At 40.4% G+C, this 26,461-nt stretch overlaps 1 protein-coding gene across 11 annotated transcripts in view; it reads left to right on the top strand.

Annotated features, from left to right (window-relative positions):
- Positions 1 to 26,461, top strand: part of MYO9A (myosin IXA) — a 208,414-nt gene that overhangs the window by 85,146 nt on the left and 96,807 nt on the right. For 10 of the 11 annotated variants that reach the window (XM_032966355.2, XM_032966347.2, XM_032966409.2 and 7 more), the window contains 6 exons: positions 305 to 404; positions 3,062 to 3,109; positions 7,032 to 7,132; positions 8,066 to 8,192; positions 11,224 to 11,313; positions 21,703 to 21,819. In XM_032966355.2, coding sequence (XP_032822246.2) covers positions 305 to 404; positions 3,062 to 3,109; positions 7,032 to 7,132; positions 8,066 to 8,192; positions 11,224 to 11,313; positions 21,703 to 21,819 — 583 coding nt within the window. The remainder of the gene's footprint in view (positions 1 to 304; positions 405 to 3,061; positions 3,110 to 7,031; positions 7,133 to 8,065; positions 8,193 to 11,223; positions 11,314 to 21,702; positions 21,820 to 26,461) is intronic. The other variant, XM_076072584.1, reaches the window with a different exon arrangement.

Consider the following 26,461-nt stretch of genomic DNA (forward strand, 5'->3'; position numbering starts at 1 on the left):
TGACGTCATTTATGGACGGCCCCCGAGCATTATTTATATAAATAATATGCCTTTTTTTTGAATATGCAAAACGTCGAGTAAAAAACAATTCTGCCTTTTTTATGCTGGTGTCATGGCAAAATGTAAAAAAAATGCCCGGTAACCTCTAAATTATCACCTCTTCCTGAATGGCCACGAGCGATGAATTAATCTCAACTGATCTGTGAAAAGATTGTCTTTAGAAAAAAATGTTTTGCAGAATGTGATAGCAAGTGTTCTGAATGGCTGCTGATGATGCCGGTGGTGGTGGTGGTGATATTGGCAGGAACTACCATGTCTTCTACTATCTGCTTGCTGGCGCAACTCAGGAGGAGCGAGAAGAGTTCCAACTGAAGCAGCCAGAGGAGTACCAATACCTGAACCAGGTGATTCTCGTGGTGACAGGACACACACACACCGCGCTGCCATTTGCACACTGTCTCGTTGGGCCAGTTCCTTGTCAAAGTATGAACGTCAGAATAACAGTTGTGAATGATTGGACAGTGTAGTGAATCGCAGCCTACGCACAGAGCCGTGAATGCACGGACGATGGTTCATTTCACACAGCTGGTCGGTCATAATGCGGCACATTATTAAAGTGTGCCTTGTGCAGTGAGGTAAGTATTCAAATCCTGTGTAAATATTTGAAAAGTAGGACATTATGTTACAATTTCATAATTCAAATTTCAAAATGGCTTCTATTGAATTATTAAATTATAGTAATGGTTATTTTATTTAACTTTCACCTGCCGTCCTTTTTATTTTAATGTAAAGAACTTTGCTTTGAGGTTTCATTCTCCATTCCAGACTTATTTTTTTGGGTTTCTTTTGAGTTATATTGGGTGCATCTGCCACGGACTTCACTTGCCTAAAATAACACACGCATTGGTTTATTGTGAACAGTAAACAATTATTACACTGAAGCAATGTAGACTTAATAAAGCAAACTGCTGTTTACTGTGAGTGGATATTTTACACCCTGACACTTAACATGCATGGCCTTGTAAAGATACCCAACACTCGACTGACATTATGGGTGTCTTTAATCGCTTCTGCTGTAGAGTGCCCATTAACGTGGAGCCTGGTGGCGATTTATATTTTGACGCCACTGAAGCTTATTCACTTTTAAATCTAGATTGAAAACTCATTTCTTTAGGACTCCTTTTTGCGTTTAGGTATTGTCCTATCGTTTTACCTATGATTAGCTATGTACAGTGAAAAATATGTTCAATATACATACGATTATGAAGATAGCAGAATACTCAGTACAAATCGAAGTATAATTCCGTATTGAAGTCTTAAACATGTTCGTGAGATATATTCTTGGTTCTTTCGGTAAAGTCACGTTGGAGGGAAACAATAAAATATATAAAACAATTGAATTCTCACGACGTTTCGACTGCAACGCAAGCAGTCATCATCAGGCCGTTGGTTTTCACACCTGATGATGACTGCTTGTGTTGCAGTCGAAATGTTCGTGGGAATTTTATTGTTTTATATATTTTATTATTTTATTGTTTCCCTTCAACGTGACTTTACCGAAAGAACCAAGAATATGTTCCATGCAATATTAACTGTTGGAGAACATTGTGCTCAGTCATAACATATGCCGCCGCCTTAAGAACCGACCATGAGCAAGTGTAACGTTATTTTCTAGATCCATCCTTGCATTTGTGCAAACCTTATAGATTGTTTTGTTAAACCTCTAATGCTGCATCATGTGCTTTGCTCTTAAATACGTTCACTGCGAAAGCGCTTTGTATTGACTATACTGCTCTGCTGAGGTATACTTTTGCACAGCAGTTTCAAATATGCAAGTTGTCCATCCTTCACGTTCCAAGAGAATGGATGTAACTACAAATGCATTGGAATGTTAATGAATTACAATGTTTATAGCGTTGGTGTGGTACCACCATGAGTAGCTTTATTGGCCACATTTAATGTGAGCCACTAACTTGTATCAAATACAGTTCTACCATGATTCCAGGCTGCTATTTCACTTTGGCGACAATGTCATTCTCAAGGATATTTTCATTGATTTATTTTCTTATGCATGATAAACTTTAACAGCCATTATTGGCTGGCTTGGTTTTTTGCCAAAAGAATTTGTGATATTTTTGAACATACTAGAGGACGCATATTTGGAAATAATAAACAACTTTTAATCAGTACACCATCCTTGCAGCATCTGTTTGTAGCTCCAGCACTACCTTAGTGTAACTTTGTATGGAATAATATGAAAAAAATAGTGGTTAGTGTATAAGGTAAGATCACATGTTATCAAATATGTCCGTTATTGCAAAATGAAATATTTGCGTTTACTTGGAAATAACAAGATTCAGTCTATTAATAACGGCATTTCATCTATTTGGCCAGAATGTTTAAAAGTAGATTGCACAGTTCAATCGCATTTCGCGATCTAACCCAAAAATTCTGTATTGTGGATGATATTGGTCGCGAAAACCTTAATGTTAAACTATAAAGAAGCTGCTAACATGAGCAACCTGTGTGTAACCTGATCCCATTCATTATTTGTTAATTGGCTCCAAGTCTTGTCAGATAACCATCCCTTTTCTAGCTGTCATCACTTAGTATTGTAGCCTCATTTTAAATGACAGCGGTGTTCGCATTTACACAAGATTACTGTACAGCATCGTTTACACCTAGGTGTATTTGTTTTTGATACGGTGCAACAAGTGTATAGCCTTTTGAGTTTTTACAAAGCAGTGAAACTTTGCACTTAAACAACCGCTCATTTCAAGGAATCAATCCGTGTTTCATGTAACGTCTCATGTAGCAAGTTACCCAGCTAGTTTGCAAGATACATTTTTTTTTTAGGAAACACAGCGGAGTAATTGCTTGATATAACAAGACTTGGACAATTCCACATCCATGTAGCACATAGTCCAAAGCTTCAAGGTATTCTGTATTGGTCTATTTGATTAATGTTTTTTTTGGCACAGCAGTGCTCCTAATATAACTGTCGATGCTTCTTTGCTGCTTGCATGTGGTTACTAATATGCTGCTTTTGCCTTCATTTAAGGTTGGTAAGAAACCTCAGCAACGGGAGAGTTATTACAATGATGACACGGTTAGTATGTTTTGAGCTTTTTTTGGGGGGGGGAAAGATAAAAATGAAGGTCATATTATTATTGCAGATGTGATTTGATCGTTTGTGTGACTAAAATGTGGGTGTTGTTGTAAAGATGTTGTACTTTTCATTGAGCACAAAATATTTCCAATTGTAATGAGGCCAAAAACAAGGCACTTAATTTGTAAACAGAAACTGTTTACAAAACCTGGTGTGATAAACCAACACTTATCAGCTCTAGCGTGTTATACAAACCTTAATATATAAAAAAAAAACTGCAATTAAAAAAAAATCTCTCTTGTGGGATTAAACTGATGGCAATTGGGTGCGTTGCTGGAAGAGGACAGCTGAGGTTTATGTTGGCTGCGAGCCTCCCGCGGATGGCTGTTGTAGTGTAAACTTTTTTGGCACGTTTGCTTCTGATTCTGGCACAGGACGCAATACTTATATGGTGCGTATATTTTTTTTCACAAACGCAACAGCAGCAGTAGAAAAATCCCAGGAACTGTACAACTTAACCTAATATAGGCTGAACCAGAATTAGGAATTTACGGTAGAATGTTCTCTTAGCTTTGCTGAGCATGCAGAAAACGCACTTACACAGTCTAGCCTTTTAAATTAAAGTGAACAGTCCTGTCTCTTTTAGTTTCCACATCTTGTGTTCAATTACATGTCAAGTGTGCGCATTAAAATGATAACCAGCAAGAACGTAAACGACATAGGAGATAGGGATAGAGCTTTTCTCAGAATGTTCATTTAATTAATACATAGGGGAGGGGGGGAAGTTCAATGTTTGTATATATTTAAGCCCTGATATTCTAATACATGTGACTTTATACGATTTATCGTGATAATTTCCTTGTGAAATATGTTTAAGTTTTTAGATTTATCACAGACCTTATCCGGAAATTAAATAAAAGATAACGATGTTCATGCTGGCAAGCGGTCAGCTTTTGACATGTATTATCTTAAACTATATTCCATATCCTTATTTTTAGTAAATGTAGGTCATTTAAAGGTATACCAAGATTTAGCAGTATAAATATAGAAAAATCATAATCTGGGTTTAACGTAAGCCAAGGAAAACAGATGGTAATATCGTATTGAGGCTCAGGCAATATTGGTGGCATGGGAGTGGTATGTACCGCTCCACAATTAATTTCACCCTCTCCCAATTTGGGCTCAATTGGAACAGTTATGGACTATTGGTGTTTTACGTTGTCTTATAGCCGTTGGCCCTGGTTACAGTGGTGCTGTTGCTGAGTGGCTGAGTTTCTGTTGGTTGTGACGCAACTGGTGCCGAAGATTTATATTTCCAGGCAATGTCCAAGTGAAGAATTATAAACCAAAACGATCAGATTACCTGTTTGTGTTATTTGTAAAACTAATCTTATCATTTAACACCCTTCATAGTGTGGTACTTTTAATCTAGTTCAGAAAGTTCTGCAATAGATTTTTGCAAATGGTGTTAATTATAAAAAATGTAGAGTGTGCACATTTCACAAATCCGATGCATTGTTCGATCGAGAACTCGAATTTGTGCAGAACCAAAGCTCAAAAGCTCCTCATAAGTTGGCCTGAGGAGGTGAGCCTTGAGTCACTGCTTGAAGCTGGAGGGTGCTTGGATGCTGTGTACGTATAGTGGGAGACAGTTTTAGATGGCTGCTGATGTAGCTACGAAGAAAAAAAACCTATATTACCGGGTAAGGCCCACTGAGCTATATAGCTCTTTTTCAGAATCGACCTGACCACAAATGATAACTCAACTAAGTGGCTTATCACGTGGAAAAACCGGAGGACCAGGAGAAAAATCCATGTTACCACGGGGAGAGAACATACAAACTCAAAATATACATTTCGATTTAAAGCTTTCGTGACTGCAATGATTCATCTTCTTTGGTTCTTTCGGTAAAGTCACGTAGAATGAGAATAAAATAATAAATTGATAAAATAAAATAACACAATAATATTCTCACGACGTTTCGGCCACAACACAAGCGGCCTTCATCAGGTGAAGGGGGCGAGACTGTCTGATAGGACAGCGCTGGACAGTCTCGCCCCCTTCACCTGATGAAGGCCGCTTGTGTTGTGGCCGAAACGTCGTGAGAATATTATTGTGTTATTTTATTTTATCAATTTATTATTTTATTCTCATTCTACGTGACTTTACCGGAACCAAAGAAGATCAAAATATACAGGCGTCAGGGTCGGCATTGAACCCACAACCTCCTGTACACCAGGCGAGGTGTTGAACATGTTGTCACCGTGGCGCCCAAGCGCCACTCAGCCAGGGACGGTCATGGTTCTGGCTGCGTCTCGCAGTTTTTAGACATGCTCCGTAGGATGCGGCGGATTGCAGTGGTCAGTGGAGTGAGAAGGGTGGAGAGGTATGCTGGGGAGACCTTGAAAGAGAGCCTGGTGGCACAGGATGGTGACTTTGTATAGTGTTCTCGATTTGGTGGGGAGCGAGTGCAAAGTTTTTAACAGAAGCCATATGGCTGCACCTGATGCCCAGGACTGCGTGTGAGAGCTGGTTTTAGAGCTGCTGTAGTTTGTTGAGGTGCTTTTTTCTGATGTCCAAGTAAGGATATCGTCGTAATAATCAAGGAGAGTGCCGACTATGCTACAAGCCAGAGGTTGGCTGACTAATGGTTGGATGTCGAACTTGAGAAAACTGTGAAATGTTATTTAAAGTTGACTGATTATAGATACTCATAGACAACAAGTATGTGCATTGATTTATATTAACAGTAAACTGAGTTTAATGTAAAACTGCACTATGTGATAGAATAAATTCTGGATCAGCGCGCATTGTTATTGTGAATGAATCGTTTACAGGGGAGCCACGTTTCACTGCTGATCTTTCTCGTGTTATTGACTGTGAAGCCAAAACCAGTCCTACAGGTTTATGAAGGATGTGATTCTTTAAACAGTTTATCGTCATCATTTGCTAGCCAGATTTATTACCTCTACATAACTATACTCTTTGTTTTTTTTTCGGTAAAGTCACGTAGGTAGAAAAATAATAGATCACGACGTTTCGATTGCAACACAAGCAATCGTCATCAGGTGGGACGACCACAGCAAGAAAAACTTCAGCAGTGATCTATTGTTTTTCTACCTACGTGACTTTGCCGAAAGAACCAAAGTGTATGGATTCCTGCAGTCACAAAAGCTTCAAATCAAGATTCTACGTAACTAATTGCATATTTAGTTTTCTACACCTGAATTAAACAAGTACCTAGGCACATTTTCTGTATTAGAATTGGTCCAAATAATGATAACATAGCACAAGAATCCCCTCTTGAAATGTGCAACAATATCACTGGGTCATGTCCATGCCTGACAGAAGCCATTGGTGTAATCTACATGCAAGCCACTGATAAAGCTGAGTACCAGCTATTGTTGACTGGTGTGTGTGTGGACAATAGCCGACCCAAACAGCTTCTTATCAGCTCGATACATGGGGCTAAATGGGTACGGCACAGGCTAGACAAGAGATGATGTGGTACAGAAGAATATGAAGCTGATTGGACTTGCCGATGACTGGTACCAGCAGTGTCAAGATCGGCCTCTGTGGAGAAGCTTCGTGAAAGATGCTGCTGATGAGTTGGAGACGGTGGTCCTCCAGCAGCAACGGAGAGCAGAGAAGCGACGCTCACCACATTGAGTGGAGCGCCGGGCGGCTAAAACGTAGAAAGTTGGCACAGTGAGAGCACAGTTGGTGCATCTGCCAGCCATCTCAGTCGATCAACTCATGGCCTCCTGCCAGCGGGCCTTTTACACTTGACGTGGTCTCAAAGTGCACCTGGCATGGCACAAGTGCCATGGTGACGTCACTTAGTGGTGAACGGCAGTTGTTAATAGCTTGATGACTGTGTCTACTATTGCTGACTGGTGTGTGTTTGTGTGTGGATCACAGCCTGATGGCTGCTTCACGGAAGGGGAGGACCTCAAGCATGATTTCAAGAGGTTGCAGCTGGCCATGGAGATGGTGGGGTTCCTGCCTGCTACGAGGAAAAGGTAATAGTGATCATTAAAACAGTACACAATTTGTCTCGCTGACCATTCACATATAAAAAAGACACCAGCATTAAGACATTAACACAGTGCTTAGAATGCATACATATTTCCACGCCCATAAGTAGGGGTTGGAATAATTCATCCAGAGCTCGCAGTTCATATTTCGAGGCATACATAACAATATAAATAACATTTAGAGCCCTTTTCCAATTCACTGCTAGATGAAGGCTTCCCCCCATGCATTGTCAGGTATGGGGTTTGTTTGACCATACTTCACCATGCTGGTTGCTGTGGATTGGGGAAAGGAGGCAGATCAGGTATGGTTCAGATATGATTCACCACTCATGCTAGCCATGGCTGGGAATTTAACTCAGGTTTTCCGGGTTTATAGCGCAGTGTGCAAACCACTATGTCAGCATTCCACTTTTATTTGTTTATCATTAGATTAAGAATACGTAGATAGGAATCTGTGAATTGATGAATATGTAGGTATGTATGTTGAGCTTCTTTCGCACTGTACGTAGGAGGTACACAGTGGTTTAAGTGTGAAATATGTTTTCCCAAGCAATATATTGTACTTAAAAGTAGACATACACCAATATATACGATTTATAGGGAGTGGTGATTTGCGCAGTTTACTGTTGACACGGCAACTTCATTTCCTGGCCATGGCGAACATCGGTGGCGGGCGAACTCTTCCTTTACCAACTTGCACTGAGCAGCGTCGTGGTGAAGTATGCTCAAGCAACGTCCATGACCGACATGGCATGGGGAGGCCTTGATCAGAGCAAAGTGCTGTGAATGTATTATGTATTACATAACCATTTGCGTACATTTGTTTTCTAATTTTTTCTTTTTCACCTTGGAAAAACTTGAGCGTAAGTACCATGAACACACCGTGCGTGCCCCTATTGTGCTGTGTGCATTGTGTAGGATTTTCATGCTGCTATCTGCCATCCTGCACCTGGGAAACATCTCTTACAAGAAGAAGCCCTACAGGGATGAGGCTGTGGAGGTTGCCACGCCAGATGTTTTATCCATCCTCTCCAACCTGCTTCAGGTACTTACCGTCGTTATCACAGTGACCAATTTAAACCTTTGGCCCTTTCAAAATACCACGCACGTAGGTACGCGCGACATGTGTTTATATGCTACCCTGTAATTTAAGCACCTTGCCTGACTTATTGAGTATTATTAAAACCGCGGGGATAATGGTTTGGCTGTGCCAGGGACCTGAGTTAGCACCACTAAGATCTGCTTTAAATCACCATCAGCAACTAGGTTCTTAATTTAGAGATTGTTCATCTGTCTAAATCTCATTACATGACAATCAAGGATCAACAACACAGCAATCCTTCAATTTAAAATGTTTCAGCAGTTATATTTAGCAAAGCCCAGCTCTAACCGCAATATGTTTGACGTTGTCACAGGTAGCCATCGTAAACTACCTGCTTGTTCACACTGCTCAAGATAGCGCCGATCTTAGTGCTTGTCTTAGATCTACAATCAAAGGACATTGAGAATATTATCCGACGATGTCACATCCGAGTTGTTACTTGATATATGTGCCTCTGCTTCTTAGGGGCTTTTGAAAGTGATTAAAATGCTTTGTGTTGAGCTTCAATAATTCGTGGAAAAAATGGTAATGTTTTTGAAAATATAATGAATACCCATGGCAAAATTTTTAAACGGTGAACAAATATGAGAAATCCATAACTTTGATTTGCAAACATTCCATAACTATACTTTGCAAAGGAAACAACAATTCATACAGGTTTTTTTCTGTATAAAGATGGGGTTTCAACTAACATTTATGTTTAATAACAGATCAATAACAACAGTAATGTCTTACTTTCCTCAGTCTCAGATAACGAGACTAAGGGACTATTACCATTCCTCCACTTCTGGTTTATTTTTTTAGTTATATGGAGTGAGACTCAGGGGTTTTACATGTAAAATGTTGGTTCTCTCAGAGCTAAATGAAGTATTCTTAGAATTGCTATAAATCTGTCTTGATTCCAGAGTCTCATAGAGCCAGATGAGGACACCTGTAGGAATACGAGATTTGGAGACTTTCAGATACCTCCATATGAAAGGCGTTTTTATAAAATAGAGTTTATTACTATATTAACTTACCCACAAAGAATACCTAGGAACCTGAGTTCACGCTTGATTGTTGCTCATGCAGTCAGATTTGGCACTATTTGGGTGTAATAGGGCTCCAGATTAATTCCGAAACTTCATAAATTGCAGGCTAAAATACCAGGAGGACCTTAGGAGTTTATTTCTGAGTCTGTGTGAGGTTTTCCCTGTTGCTCCAATCCGCCAATGCCTCCGTAATGAATTGAATTTGTCGGCTTTGATTTTGTCTACATTTTTATTGGCTAATCACGGAGCTTTTGCTTTCTTACCACATAACTTCAATGTGTGACCAAAGCCAAAAACACCAAATATGAAGCTATAATTTTTGAATGCTGTTATTGTATAAAACATTTTTGGAAATGCCAAATTGTTTTCATGCTTTGTGATTGTTTACGTTTTTGGAACATTCTTAATTTTCAACATAATGTTCCAAAAATATTGTGGAACCAAAATATGATTGAAATATGGAATATGCTGTTTAATTTATTATTTCTTAGTACTTAAAAAAATGTTGCCATTTCAGTCCTTATAGTAGATTATATGTTCTTCATTCCATTCCCTATCCATGTTTGTGGTTGTGGTTGGGTCAAAGGAAAATATATGCACAAACTTCAAGGTTAATTGCAACAACAAAAATCCACTTGCAGAAACTCTATTGAGTAGCAATGTACTAGTGTAAATTGTGGGTATAATAGGGCTGTGGCAAAAACGTCAGGAAATGCAGGTCTTATAACCTTTTGATGAAGCTGCAGCACAACACAATTGTACCACTTATTACTGAGTGTAAGATTTAAAGGCATTTTAATTAACTGTAAAATGTAACTGTTTAACATATTATTTGAGCTTCGGTCGTACTTGGCGTTTTCATATTCAGTCAGCTTTTACAGTCCACTTATCTGCTGAGGCCATGTGAACCACACTTCCTTGATTCAACTTCAAACTACTTGCCACGTGTAAGTTGAGATTGAAGATGTACAGATATGCTTTTTTTTACCCATAATAGCTTTACAAATATTGAGGTTTTCTCACCAGCAGGGAGTTCCTGTACATTGAGGAATTCATGTGCTTTGGTTTATTTACACTCCCAAGTACATCAAGCTTGAACAACTCACTGTGGGGTACTTTAGATGTCACCTGGCCATTGACAGCTTGCTCACACCCTCTCTCTCCTGCGACAGCATCACGAAAACTTCTGCTATCCTCGCAGCACCTTTTGGCTAACCACCGAACAAAGAGAGTCACTGCATCGCGCCCTTTCAGATGCTCTTCTGCGGCCATCTGGAACACTCTTCCTTTGGATGTTAGGAAGCCACTGGAGCTATGCACTTTTAAATCTAGATTGGAAACTATTTTTTAGAACAGTTTTTTTGTGTTTAGTTCCCCCCCTCCCACACCTCCGATGTGCACGTCTGGCTACGTACGCTACAAAAGAAGTTCAACATTCATGCGGAAGGGAGGAAATGCTTACTGTTTGGTATAGGATGTCTTACAGCAGTGTCTGTTAACTGGTTTTGAATGCACTATACATCCAAACATCCTGTTTATGAATAAACTCAGCACATTTGTCAATAACATTGCCTTAAAAGGAAAACTTATATAAGAGGCGACGTTTCGGGCGATAAGCCCTACTTCGCACATGATTGTTGTTTATGCGTTTTATGTTTGACGCATTTTATGTTTGACGCACGTGAAGCGTACATATCGTGAGGGCCACATCATGCCGCCATTTGCCTCGTGTGGAATATCTGGTGCCATTATCACCGTTGGCCTTTGCATTCTATTGCCAGACATGAGCACGTGTCACCATGTCATATGGAAAATCATCGTTGAGCAACAACAAATGTCAGTTTTTTTTTCCACTTGCAGTAATCCTTTATTATTATTATGGTCACTTAATGCATTCATGGCCCTTGTGCACTGTATATAACTTTGTTTGCCTTTGGTTGCAGGTCAAGGAAGAGATGCTGACCGAGGCACTGACTACCAGGAAGACGATGACTGCGGGCGAGAAGCTCATCCTGCCATACAAACTGACTGAGGTGGGCGGTTTCTATTTTCACTTCTTGAGATAGTGCTTCAGACTTTCGCAGGTCATTTGCCAGTGGCACACCGAGGGATTTTGCCAAGCCCATAACTTCCTGATTGCTTTACTGCTCCCACGGGCAGCATTTTCAAAATAGCCCTTGTTACGTTCGGCTAGCGGTGTAGCCAGGAAAAGCAGCCGGAGAATGATACGGGAGTGGAGAGCAGACTCGGAGATGATGGGGAGATTTTAGCTAGGAGCTTTGTAGCATATGGCTGGGAATTAACATGTGTTTCTCCAGCAATGTTTGATGATGTTTAGACCTTATCTGTGTTCAATCTGTGGCAGAGGAATGCTGAATGAGTTATGACCAATGGTGGTCCATTTAAACTTGTGATTTTTCTTGGAAAGACTTGTGCGAAAATATATAAATTATGACTTATCGCGTTTATTTTGGCTGAATATGGATAAAAGCAAAGGCCTCACTATGTGCTTTGCATATGTTTGCAGTATGTATCTTTAGTGGCATTGGTCCCATAGGCAGAGGATATTGAAACTCTCGAAATAGTGGTTGCGGAGGAAGGGTACAGTGTCGCTTTGCAGAAACCGAATTGAAGGTCAGCGTTTTAAATTCACGAGTGTTCACCACTGCTGTTTTGTTCGGAGCACATATCTTTAAAGTCTGCTTAAATAAAAATACATGCACATATTTGAGTTGAAATCTTGATCTGCATGGCTACGTACCGAGGGTATGGACTTGGTCTCACGTCATTCTCACGAGAGACTGAAGCGAGACTTGGCTGTCATGAGATTGATAACTATGACTGAGCAGAATAGGTAGAACAAGTACGTTCATGTCGCATGGATAGACTGATTTTTTTCATCACACTGTGTAATTTCCACGACTGGCTTGGTGCCAAAAACTTGTAATTTTGAAACAAAAACGTCAGCAGTAGCAGCGCTTTCTTATTGCTAAGAATTGGCAAACTACATCTTGCACGTGACTGTATAAACGATGGGTCGCACTGCCCATCCTACGCCCACACACTGCCGATCCTACCCCCGCACACTTCCCATCCTAGCCGCACACACTGCCCATCGTTCCCTCATCTCCTGCTCACTTTGCCTAATCTACCATGTATGCTAGCTACACCTATAGCCCCATGCACTTGCTTGCATGGCCCATCAGTGACCCATTCATGCCCATATCTCTTTCACACCACCCCATGCTCAATATTAGCCCTGTTTTTTGATATCCACTCGATTAGTATATTTCTGTCATTTGTGAGAGTTGGTAATTGCACTCACATATGTATGCACCTGTACGTTGAAGATTTTTCGTACCATACGTAGCTTATCGAAGGTGCAATTAGCACATGGTCATTACATATATAATCATTGTTAAACTCTATATATTCCTGTGACCTCACTGCCCAAACCTCAGTGCCTTCTCGAACTGCCAGTGGTGCTTAGTATAGCCCGGTCCCTGGTGTCCTTCATCACGTTTCACTCCGCAGGCCTCACCCCTTGCTCTTAGACACACATTCCCATCCCACACAAACACAAAAGCTCCTCTGTTTTGATTTCTGGGATCCTTGTCTCATGACGCCATGGCCCAAGGAATAAAAATAAAAAAATTTGAAGGCTGTTTCCTTGAACAGTTTTTTTTAATTGGCCTTCCTTTATTTGACTACCTTGCCAAACCTCCATTCATTCTTGGCCTCTGCTGTTCTCCACTGATCATTATTAGGGACTTATTTCTCCACGTTGATGATCTATCCCACTCCACTCCACTTCATTTAATTCTCAGTCAATTCTTGGAACCACTGACCAATCTTCATTCAATATCCAACTCACTCCCAATGTTATCATCTTGACCTTTCCGTCTCCAACACAGTTCATTGCTTATGTCCACGTCACGTCATCAGCTTCAGTTTCCTGCATGACCAAGTACAGTCCTGAATACCGATTTAACCATTCCACTGACTGCCCTTCTTCTGGGTGCTATCACCCTCCTATCCTCTCCTCTCCTTTGTTATTCTACAACTGGCTGCCACTTTTTACACAGCCAACTACTGTCCTAAACTTTGACTTACGACTTTCACGACTGCAGGAATTCATATTCTTGGTTCTTTCGGTAAAGTCACGTAAATGGAAAACAAAAAATAAAAAAATGAAAGTAGAAAAAGTTGTATAAATAGAAAAATATTAAAAATAAAAAAAACATTTTTAAATAAAATAAATGGTTTTATTTCTATATTATTTATATTTTTATCGTGGTTTTTCGCTTTTATTATTTTTATTGTAAATGGTATTTTCTTTTTTTCTCTTTTTTATTTTTACGTGACTTTACTGAAAGAACCAGGAATACAACTACTGTCCTATTTCAACGGCTTTCACACTGCGTGTAGGTGTCTGACATACTAATTTCTCTACTGCTCCTCACCCATTCCTTACATGTCTCCATATGAGTTATTATTCTCAGGGAAACCCTTTAGCTGTGGTGTTCCACAATGATCTTCCTATGGCTCTTTACTGTCAATCTCTATCATTCTATTTCGTGAAACTCATCGCCTTCTCGTCTGTTACCCCCCAGTCCTGTGCCAATGACACTCAGCTGTACATCCCCATTAACTCAATTAACTTCACCCCCACCGCCTGTACTCAGTTTCAGTTTTCATTTATGTTGGTATAGCCCTGTGAGCCATTCGGCTCTCAAATCAAGTGCAACAGCAACAAACAAAAACACGAACAAGAAAACATCTTAAAGTGACTATGTGACCGTGCAAATAGAAAATCCAGGAAAAGACAGCAAAATATTCCAGAAAAAGCACCGTACACCAACGCTCTGTGCAAAAATCCCAGTGGGATGCAAGTCAAACAACAACAACCACAAGACAACTTAGATTAAGGCCATCAGTCTAACTCCGAACTACAACAAAACAAACACGGCCAACCTGCCATTGGTACAAACCCATGTTGAATTTAAGCCAACTTTCTACGATTAAATATATCCAAGACAGGTCTTCATTGTGAAGCAATCAGTAAAGTTGAAAGTGCTATCGTACTGAGAATAGGTTTTCCCCTTTTTTTCAGGCAACTAAACAGGTGTTAAGATGTTAAAACACCAAACTGAAACCTTTCACAAGGAATCATGTCTGCATTAACCACAATACTTGTGGTTAGAATGCAAAACAAAAAACACCGTTTGAGACGAGGCTCAAAAGAAAGCTGTCTCTGATGTGGACCAATCCGTTTCAAAGACAATGCATATATTATCAGTGTGGTTTTTTTTGCATTCTGACCACACGCATTGTGGTTAATGCAGACATCATTCCTTCTAAAAAGGTTCAGTTTGGTGTTTTAACATCTTAACACCTGTTTTGTTATAATAGGGTTTTCCCCTTTTTTCTGGCAACAAAACTGAAACCTTTTTACAAGGATTCATGTCTGCATTAACCATAATACCTGCAGTCAAAATGCAAACAAAAAACATACTACGATAATATATGCATTGTCCTTGAAACTCATTGGTCCACACCAATGCATATATTATCATAGTATGTTTTTTGTTTGCATTTTGACTGCAGGTTTTGTGGTTAATGCAGACATGAATCCTTGTAAAAAGGCTTCAGTTTTGTTGCCAGAAAAAAAGGGGAAAACCCCTTTTATTACATTTTGGTACTGGCAAAGGAGGTCTAATGATGTACCTGTTTTGTTGCCAGAAAAAATGGGAAACCTATTCTCATATTTTGGTACTGGCAAAGGAGGCCCCATGATGCAATCATACGTTTCTGAAAGTAAGACATCAAAGAGTATTTTCAGACTTGGAGTAATTCTTGATCCAACTCTCTTCTCTGTGGTCTCTCCATCTCTCAAAACCTCTTTTTGTCACCTTGACATCCGCATGCACTGTGCGAATTTATGTTGAACTTCTTTTGCCCCGTACGTAGCCAACCGTGCTAATCGGACGTGTGGGGGGAAGGACAACAAGCTAAACGCAAAAGGCAGTTCTAAAGAAATTAATTTTAAATCTAAATTTAAAAGTGCATAGCTCCAGTGGCTTTCTAATAGCTGAAAGAATAGCGTTCCAGACAGCCATAGAAGCAGATCTAAAACAGTGTGATGCAGTGACCATCTTTGTTCTCAAACCACTGTCCATATATTTGTCAACTTTATTTTCCTTGGCATTGTTACCTCTCTTGCTTCCAAGACCACAAATTATCAAGAATGCTGCTGCCAGATTTCTCACCCACACTTATAAAGGAGACCACAGTCATCACGCCCCTTCCCTTCGTTGACTTAACAATAAGTAATGTGATCGATCACAATATCACCCTTTGCAAGATCCTCCACAGGTTTGACCCCACCTACATTTTCTAGATAATTTCACCATACACCCCCTCCATACGTCTCTGTACCAGTAACCAAGGCCCTCTGTTGACATCCACAACCAGCCTGTTTCGAAATATTATTGTTTTTTTTCCTGACAGCCCATGGTGTGGAGAGGGCACTTAATAATGACATGGAATACCAGCAGTGTTTGTTTAGCACACGTTGACTGCTGATGACTCCCAGAAAGATTAAACTGGTCCAGAATGTACATGTATTTAAACAAATGCTGCTAGTTAACATAAGTCTGAAAAGCAGAGAGACTAAATTTTATTTTATTTTTACGTGGAGACAGAACATAATATTTACGTAATTCTTCTGCTTAATGGGGGAGGTTACTCCTCAGCTGCCCTTGCTATATGCAATTGTCTCCCACTAGCCATTAACCCTCCTGACTTCCTCCCCATGCTCAGCTTCCACTTAGACCCTTCTTTGTACTCTTTCTACATCTGACTTTTCTCTATCCCCAATATTAATTTCCAGCCCCAATACCTTCTTGTTTTGTTTGCTCTCTCTACAAAACCCCTACTCGCTTCTCAAAACATGTTTGCTCCCATGATAAGGAAAACTCCCTTTCTTAAAAACCGTCACCTCCTAAAAATCAGTTGACCGCCTGAGGGCAAGGCCCATCATGTTTTAGTGATGGGCCGTGGAAGGGATAAACGGCCCCACCTATACGAGTGCTGTCTTTTCCAAGAGTGTTCGAAACTTAATTATAAAGGTACTTAACACGGCATGGAAGATAGACAAGGTCGTTAAGCAGTACTTATTTTGATTTCCCTCACCATTCAATAGAGTTGTGTAGTATAGGCGAATGAAAAGCAAAGCACCTTTTGACGGTGTATAAAATGTAAAATCAAATTACGATTGCTCCTGCTGTTACAACGTTTTAGCAATGCGCATAATACTGGGGTAGGCATTGTGAAACGTACATTATTTGAATTGACATAAAGATCTCTGAAATATCATGATGGCCTTTTAAAAAGCAGATTAGCTTACAAATGTTGAATGGTATTTGATTGATACCATTTTTGGCAATTATTAAGGGATATCTATGTAAATAAAAAAAAAGTTGACAGTCTTTGGTCTGTGCCCGAGATAACCAATCTATTTTAAAGTTCACCGTGAAGTTGCCTTGTCAGGTTTTCCGCACCTCTGTTCTATTTCAACTGGAGCTGGCATGGGTGTTGGGGTGGTGTAACCTAGTATTATATTATTAATGACGCACATGTAAGACCAGGGATGGTCAGTGTTTATCCATTTGCTTGCTTGTGTAATCCCTGTTTAACAAAGCTTGGAATCTTCCCTGGAATCCACACCCCTGTTTTTTTTCTATCACGCCTGTTGAAAGTAATCTTTGTTCATTTTCAAGGTTGCTATCAATCATCAGTTCGTAGATAAAATTGCACAAGGTGTTAAGTGAATTGTCCACATTTTAAAGAACAGGGACTCGCAATTTTTTTTTTTGTGAAATAGCAAATAATAATTTTAAATATTTTAGCAAACTGTCATACAGTCCATAATATGAATTGTAAAAACCGAGAAGTGATTAATTTAATTTGTTGATATTCATACCAAAGAACCCGACATTGGCGCTTCTGGACACGGTTCTTAGAAGTTGAATACCAAATATATAAATGAGAAATGCAACAGACGAATCCGATTGATTGTGTACTGCTCATTTCTAAAAATTGGACAACACCACATCTTTGAGGATTACACATCACAATTTGGATGAGGCTGTGGTATGTTGTCGTGGCAGTATGCATATTAGTCCCGTGTACATTCCAGAAATAGGCCAACTTAAAATGTAACATTCCGACAGCAACCAGCATCACAAAGAGCATACAAATTCTGGTTTAACACATGGCGGATAACGTCGTTGACTGAAAAACATCCTTAAAATGCCCATGTCACTTCTTTAAGGGGGATGGCAGGGGTCCTTTTGAATTGCATGCATTTTATGGAATTGGGCATGCACAGTGTTGTTGTTTTTTACTCGGGTTTAATTATGAGTGGGACGGTGAAGCTCGTCTGATGGAGGTTGTGATGTTTCCCATGAGCTGAGAGTGCAGGCGGCTATTGCCTGCTTAGAAATACAGCCGCTACCCACAGAGGCGCAATTGTTATGCTGTTGTTGCAAGCTCTACACTCAGGCCTACGTTTTCTCTTCAGCTGTGGGAAAGTTTATTTCCAGCAGATGTACAATTACCAGGTAATTATAGTATGATTTTTTTAAGGTCCGTGTCTCGTTTATATAATGCCAGGAAAATGAAGTAGTTCCCACAGGGATGAGAAATGGCTGCATGGAAGTTCGTGGTTTTGAGCCACCTTTCTCTCAATACGCTTGTGTTTAGCGCAGTCTAGTTGTGACGGTGACCAGTTGGAAAGCATCGCGCGACACGGCATTCTGGATCCCTTACAGAACGTGCGTAAAAGAATTCCCATTACAGCCGAACCATTGTTTTGCTGTTTTGGCTGTTGAATGCAATTGTATTTTTAATGAATGGCTTGCGGTGGGATAGAGAGTGCTTTTTATTCACGCATGGCGTGTTGTGGTGGCACCATAACTCCAGGGTGTTGACCTGTTTACACCTTTTACACATCGTGTGTGTTTTTTTTCATCCTTGGCAGTCACAACAGCGAAGTATGCTGGCAGAAATTTCTACTGGACCTTCCGGTTTTCTCAGCCCAGACTTATAGGCTTTGTTGACCCATCGTTTAATAAAACACGGGACTGAGCCTCAACTGAAACATTTCAATGGGTCACTGAAAATACTTGACTTTCCAGTTATTTTGTCTCGGGCATGAGGAGGAATGACAATGTTATGGTGGCCATGGTAGAACAGCTATGTCCATTGACGGCACTGGTACAGTTGCTTTGGCGAGGCTGTGCCACTGAGTAATTGTGACAGATGACCTTTTATTTTGAGTAGCCTGTGGTGCAGTGCTGTGTGGCGCAGGTGCAAATGCGGGAGTTAATGGACCCATTGACTTTCTGTGTGGCACTGTAATACTGTACGGGCACACTGCCCTGCCACCCATCAATCATTATCTGTCTTTGTTTACTCCCACATACTGTATGTTGATTTTATTTGACTGATGAACTTTTTGCATTTAAAGCCCCTGGGGTTTTAAAATTGTTGTACAATGACATTTTCAGTGTGTGAATGTTACGGCTATGATTGTTGTCGGTGTAGGGATTTACTTTTGCTGGTTTGGTTATGCGAGTCCGGTCCGTGCTGCGTTAGTCCGGTCCGTGCTGCGTTAGTCCGGTCCGTGCTGTGTGAAGCCAATTCGTGCTACGTGAGGCCAGTGCTGTGTGAGTCCAGTCCGTGCTGGACACCGCCAGGCAACACTCAGCTCCTTCTAGATTTGAACACTCAGCTCCGTTCACACTGCTCTGCTTCTCAGCTCTGCTTGTGTTGTTCTGTATGCTCAGATCTTGTTTGTTACTTACGGGCCAAAAGTGTTGTTTATTTCTTCACCGCCTCTGTGTTGTACGAGCCGATGAAATCACTTACCAGGTTACATTTCATATGCTTAAATGCCCCTTTTCATTAGCTACTTTCATACAAGCCTTTTTTTGTCCGATGTCTTTTTTTTCTCGCAGAAATTCTTCCCAGGCAGCGTGTACAGTATTAGATAACATTATTGCATAAAATGCTAAGTTGTAAACCCCCGGTCCTGGAACACAATGCCCTGTTTTGTGGAGCACAAAATGAAATATTCCCTGAGCCGATGAGTGGGAACAGAGAGCAGCCACGCACGCATCTTACTGTACAAAGCAGGGGTGACAAAAGGTGCGTTCTTTGTGTGTCGGTGGCCATTGAGAACTCGGTGAGGCCCCGCAATTACGGGAACAGGGACCAGCTGTCCCCCCCCCCCCCCGGCCAGTGTCTTTCTCTCTTGAGAAAAGGCGTCAAAGGAAAAAAAAGGCTCTGTGTGTTTAAAACATTGACGAGGAATGACGAGCATACATTTACATTAAAAAAAATATATACGAATTGTATGTAGCAAACGTTCCAGGTTATAAATGACGGCGTTGCTTTGTGTATTTCAGTGCAAGTTTACAGGGGCTAAGATGTCTCTTGCAATTTCTAAAATTGAGCTTTATATTTATTTTGCATTTTTCCACTGACTTTGATGTCTTTTATGATAATAAATGTAATTCCACCTATTGATGGAATTTCACTCTTTAATGGACTGCCAGTTGGCTTTCATTACAATGTTTCATTCTTAAGTACGTTTTACTTACAGCATCATGGGAAATATTTAGCATGTAACCATGAGTTTTTAAAGAACACAATGAAAAGTCTTCTAGAATGCATAGTTTGCTGTACAAGTGCAACAATGCATTGATTCACCGATCTTTCTAAAATTTCTCGGCTTACGATACAAACCATAGAAATGCAATAATATGCATTTATGTGAGGGACCATATAGCAGATCCTACTATCCATGGGACACCGCGAAGGCGAGATCAATTTTTGCGCGAAAATAAATGCGTGCCAATGCGATGGGCAGCGAATTATGGGAGGAACTATCCACACGATTTCATCAATCCACGAAAAATATGCAGATTACTTGGGAGGCGCTCCACATTACGAACACAAATTAATCCACATTGTAACGACACAGCTGATGTTTGAGGATTTCTAGTGCTGTCCTTTCGAAAACAGTTCATCTTTACTCTGTAAAAAATTATAATAACGGGGTGAAAGGCTGTGCTTACAACTTCTACATAGGTGATGTTCATCTTTTCTAAGTACATGACATACAAGTGTTAAATTCACATTTCAAAACTATAAGTTAAAGAGTGGTCAAAATATTTCCAGAACAAAATACACTTCGACTCATGTGCAGATTCACAGATGGGAATTTTTTTTTGTGGTAATTTCTTTAGCTTACAATGCTGGACTTTTCGAATTAAAGCATTCGTGACTGCAAGGATTCATCTTCTTTGGTTCTTTCGTTAAGGTCACATAGAATGAGAATAAAATAATACAATAAAATTCTCACGACGTTTCGGCCACAACGCAAGCGGCCGTCTTCAGGTGAAACGTCGTGAGAATTTTATTGTGTTATTTTATTATTTTATTCTTATTCTGCGTGACCTTACCGAAAGAACCAAAGAAAATGCTGGACTTATTGTCATTTCATTGCCTTAATGCGAGAGACCATTGAGATGAATTTCTTAGCAAGGGAGACCTCTGTAACCATAATAACATAGGAACAATCACTCACTTTAAGCTCTCTAGTTGCAGATAATTTTCCAATTCAGCACTTGGGCTATTGCCATCATTCATTGCCAAACTCTTGTGAATTATGTCTTTGTTATCGACTTTATTGCTGATGGCACGTTGGTACATTCTTGTCATTTCCCAGAGGTGGCGGGAACCAAAGAATATACATTATTGAAATATGTCCCAATGACAAGCAGACAGGCCACTATAATATCCTGATGCTCAGTGTAATTAGAAAATTAAGTTGGAGCTTCAAAAATAAGCTCAACATTACTGAACTATATTTTGTTTCCACAAAACATTTTGACACGCTCTCGTGTCTGTGTTTTCATATGCTGTGCTGTATATATATCTGCGTGGGCACATGTGGAACATGATTCAGGAGTTGGCGGAGAGCCATCGAGCCTGGCGGAGTAATCGGTCTTGGCGGATCTAATGGGAAAATGCGAAGACAGAGTCATCCACCAGACTTAAATGACCCTCCACCAACATGAGAATTGTACACGTTATCTCCCCTTCTTGTACCGTCTGTAGCATTTGTACATATGTTGGACTTCTTTTGCACCGTACGTCGCCAACCGTGCTAGGGGGAATGACAACAGGACAGCATTGTAAAATAATCAGCATCACTTTTCAGAAATTGGTATTATTTTTGTTCATTGCCCTTGCAAGTGATCGGGAGACCCTGTTGTAGTGCCGCCGGCTTGCGGCCTGCTTGCGTTGTGCCGCTCTTTACCCTAACCCACGCGCGCGGTCTCGTCATGCAGGCGGTGACGGCTCGGGACTCGATGGCCAAGTCGCTGTACAGTGCTCTTTTTGACTGGATCGTCCTCCGCATTAACCATGCCCTGCTCTACAAAATGGAGCGCAGTGAACACGTCAAGGTATGCAAAGTTCTCCGCGGCGCGGATTGCACAACGAATCCCCACGTCACGTAACAGGGAAAGTATTAGAGGTGGGCAATGCATAATTATGCATTTGAATCACGTGTGCGAGGATCAATGTTTTTAATTTCGTGTACGTGTGTACTGTACATATTTAATGGGTTCACACGACCCCCGTGGCTGTGTTGTGGAGTTTTTTTTTTTTCTGGGATGGTGACTACCAGGTATTTAGAGGAGTTTCATGTGGTCAAGTCAGCGGTACTGCCAGAATGCTGGAGATGTGTTTTTTTTTCTTTGCACATTGAGGCGCTGCTGTTCATCTGAGTGTTAAAACAAGAAGTGATGAAGGAATAATAGATTCACAGAAGTGTCTCGGTTCATATACTGGCCAGGGCTCATGTACTGTCTTAGCCAAGGACAATTTCTGTGTGTTGAAAGGTGTGCAAGCCAGAATGAAATGTATGTCCCTAGGTTAAACTGTTTAACGTTACAGCAGTATCCTACTGTATGTAATACAGTTGGGTGCTGCCCACAGAGCAACCCTCCAGTAGGGTTGCTCTGTGGGTAGGGTGCACGCCTCACAATTACAAGGTTGAGTGATTAATTTCCCAGTCAGGGGTGGCAGTGGTCGTCTTGTGGAGAGATTGACTTTTACCATAGGAATGTGGAATTTTCACTGCTTGCTGAGAGCTACCGATGGGACATTGAGCATCGCTCCATTGTTAAATCGAGAAGGAAATATGTTGACTTTGAAATACTGACGAGTAGTATCATCACTTGTTATTTCATCGCGTGTAGCCTATAATAACCACTGTCGTATTTTTTACTTGATAGCTAGGTCAGGCATCTCTTTAAATACAGTATGTTCAATATGCTGAGACTTGTTGAGCATCATTTTTCCTCCACAATGCCTTGTAACCATCTTTCGCTAAAACACGGAAAACTTGTATCTGTCTGCCCGGGTGCCTGCATCTCGTTATGTAATAATATTTGGCATTTTTTAACAAACGCCCCTTTATAAAATACAAACAGCCCATGCAGTCAAAAAAACTTGTGGGGAATGTCAGCTGCATTTGGAATAAATCTAATATGTATTTAACAACGGTGTTAGTTGACTGTTTACAATTTTAAGTGTTGATTCATTGTAAAAAAATTGTATAGTTTATTATTGTTCCAAGAAAATTATTCCACTCCTCTGAATGACCCTTAGCTTCTGTGGTGATCTCAAAACTTGTTGAGTTGTGGCCCACAAGGGGTGACACGTGTGTTGGGACACGTCACACACATGTAACACGTGGTGCTGTTGACATGAAGGTACCTTTTGCACCTTTTCAGCAGCAAATAAATATTATCCTCAGTTAATAGTTTTAGAGTTCAAACTAGATTCGAAGCTTTCGCGACTGCAGGAATTACTATTTGGTTCTTTCGTAGAAAATAAAATCAAATAATAATAGCATACTACGTTTCGGTTGCAACACAAGCAGCCATCATTAGGTAAGAATGAATGATAAAGCACAGACACTGAAACAACATAGGCAAACACACATGCAGAGACACACCGAGCGAGACGCATGTGTGTCTGCCTTTGTTGTTTCCGTGTCTGTGTTTTATCATTCATTCTTACCTGATGATGGCTGCTTGTGTTGCAACCGAAACGTCGTATTCTATTATTATTTGATTTCATTTTCTACGTGACTTTACCGAAAGAACCAAAGAGTTTTAGAGTTGTCTATATTTGTCATAACAACAATACCGACCTAATTATTAATGTTTATTGTTGAAATGATGCTTAAAATGATTGGTTTATATTGATTCGTAAGCTCACAACACATGCGTACAATCCTTTGAGAGTACGATTTTTTTATTTGTGTGGGTTTTATTAATGCGTTCATGTCACCCCTAGAGCCACTGGAGGAGCTAACATTCAACATGATTTCGATTTAAAGCTTTCGTGACTGTAAGGCTTCATCTTCTTTGGTTCTTTCGGTAAAGTCACGACAGGTCACAAACCTGTCACAAACCTGTCGTCCCGACAGGTTTGTTCCTTTCACCTGAAGAAGGCCACTTGTGTTGTGGCCGAAACGTCGTGAGAATGTTATTGTTTTATTTTATTATTTTATTCTCATTCTACGTGACTTTACCGAAAGAACCAAAGAAGATTCAAAACGATTGTTACAATGGGGATTGTTAAGTCCTCATTGTGACTGAATTGTGACAATTCATGGCATTGTAGAGATAGGAGGCATGAATCGTTCCTCGCTAAATGTATCCAAGTTTTCTTTGTCGATTTTGCTTTAATAGCGCATTTAGTTAACCCTGAGTTTTGATTACAAATAATGTAGACAATGCACGTGCTTCCTTGACAAGACCATCTTTTGACTTCAAACTTACCTATTGTTCTTGTTGCTCTATGCTATGCCTCACTGGAATTCCTGGCAGTTGTTCAGTTGTTGAACATTCAGCACACATTTATTTGCGCTTGTTTTTATTTCGAGACAACAAGCAGACTGTTACACATACCACAACGAATATTGGAATGCAATTGAATGTGATTTGGCTGCCAAATAAATAGCTAGCCATCCTTAAAAAAAGTCATTGGCACTGGGATATGATTAATGTTTATACATTTTGGGCTGTAATGTTTTTTTATAAAACACACTTTTGAATAAATATAATATCTCAAGTGCATTCCAGTTAAGTAACTCACCGCCACGTTTGTCAGCATTTCTATTTCACTACTTCAGACATTTTTGTCGCCAAGGCACTACAGCACCGTCAAATACAATTGCACGGATTGCTAGTGCGATTTGCAGGAACGTTGTGTGTTTAGTCTTCCTCCAGTCAGTTCGCCTGTTCATGTTGAAATAGGGTAACATTCAAAGCACACACAGGTTCATATACTTAATAAGAAATAAAGATAAATCTACGAATACAGGTTTCCCTCGTTCTGTGTGGGTTTGGTTTGTGCGATGTCGCATATATGCGGCCGTATTTTTCTTCTCAAAATTCGTTAAAAACGCAGTTTGAATTCACTCACGCGGCCATGCGGTCGGACGTGGGACAACATTGTGTGTGCTTACTGTCTGCGCTACTCGGCAGACAGCTGTCTTGTGTGGTTTTGCTTTGTGCGCCATCTTTTTTCGAACGCAACTACCACATAAAGCAAGGGACACCTGTAGTGTCCAGCCGGATATTGGTGGCAAAGCGGTAGAGGGCACAGTTTGCAGTTGAATTTACAAAAGGTTTGCTAGAGTTAAATTCCACTCTGGGGTCAACTTGCTCCTTAATCACTCTGGGGTCAATAATATTGTGGGAAAGTAAACCGTGGTTATCCTATGGAAATACTTTCCCCACCTGAGCAATGTGGAATTTCCACCAATGGCTCAGAGCTGTAAATAAAAGATGAGTGGAAAACCGCTTGGCTTTGAGCCATGGTCTTCACACCATTGCGAGTGCAGAGCATCTCACTTTCAGGAGGCTATTAACCTCATCTTGCACCCTAATCAAATGGGATGGTAGAGGTGGATTTATCCACACTTCTTCTCATCTACCACGAGCAATTTGCTGCTTCTATGCAGTGCTGGTTAGACGGGGGTTGAGGTGGGTAAAGGACTGACCAATTTTCTCTTCAAACATGCATAACCTGAATACATCTGGATGACATTTCCAAGAGTGTTAAGCTGTACACCTAAGTGTATACATACTATCATACATGTATACATACTATCATACATAGATACAAATGGATTCGGACTCGGATGTTAATGCAGTTCATTTGCATTTTGATCCATAGCTAAGAGCAGATTTTACGCCTTGTTAGCCATCCTGGTTAATGAGTAAACAAGCAAGCCCCATTAACATACCGGAGGAACGTTATAGTTATTTGGGAGCAGTGGTGAGCAGTGGCGCAGTGATTAGCACATCGCAACAAAACCCGGTGACCCGGCCACAGCAGATATCAGTGGCGATATCTAAATCAGTCCTTGTCCCCCCCTTTGCCAACCTGGACTGACCAATGGGATGAAGTATAGCCAAAACAACTTCCATAACTGACATGGCACAGAAATATCTTTGTGTTGTCAATTGGCAAAGGACTGTAAATTATTAAGTTTATCTCTAACAATACAAAGACCACTGCCCCAACCTCCGTTGGTTGGACCATCTCTAGCTCCACCCACCTACCTTGATGCACCCAGCTCAGGCATATATAAGACCTTGTCTCAGCAGCTTTCTCTCTCTCTCACCTGAAGACGATTGCTTGTGTTGCTTTCGAAATGTCGTGATATATTTTTTTTATTTTTCTATCTACGTGGCTTTACCGAAAGACCCATAGAATATTAAGTTTACATATTATTTCAATTATTTTCTCCTTTTGCTCAAGTGAGTTCTGTTTTCTCTTAACTTATCATAGACAAACTAATTCGTATGCTAATGAGAAATTATTAATTATATGATAGGTACATTTTACTTGTGACTCTTTTTAAGCGTCCTAAAAGGAATCCGTTTCTGTTTTACAACAAAATGACCCAACAAACACTGAGAGATGTATACTCCTGGGTCTTTCGGTCAAGTCACGCAAATGAAAAAATAATAGATCACGACGTTTTGATCGCAACACAAGCAATCGTCTTCAGGTGAGAGA

Source organism: Petromyzon marinus, chromosome 1 (genome assembly GCF_048934315.1).
Source record: "Petromyzon marinus isolate PM22_M1 ecotype Great Lakes invasive population chromosome 1, UKy_Petmar_22M1.pri1.0, whole genome shotgun sequence".
In the NCBI taxonomy this organism is placed as follows: Eukaryota; Metazoa; Chordata; class Hyperoartia; order Petromyzontiformes; family Petromyzontidae; genus Petromyzon; species Petromyzon marinus.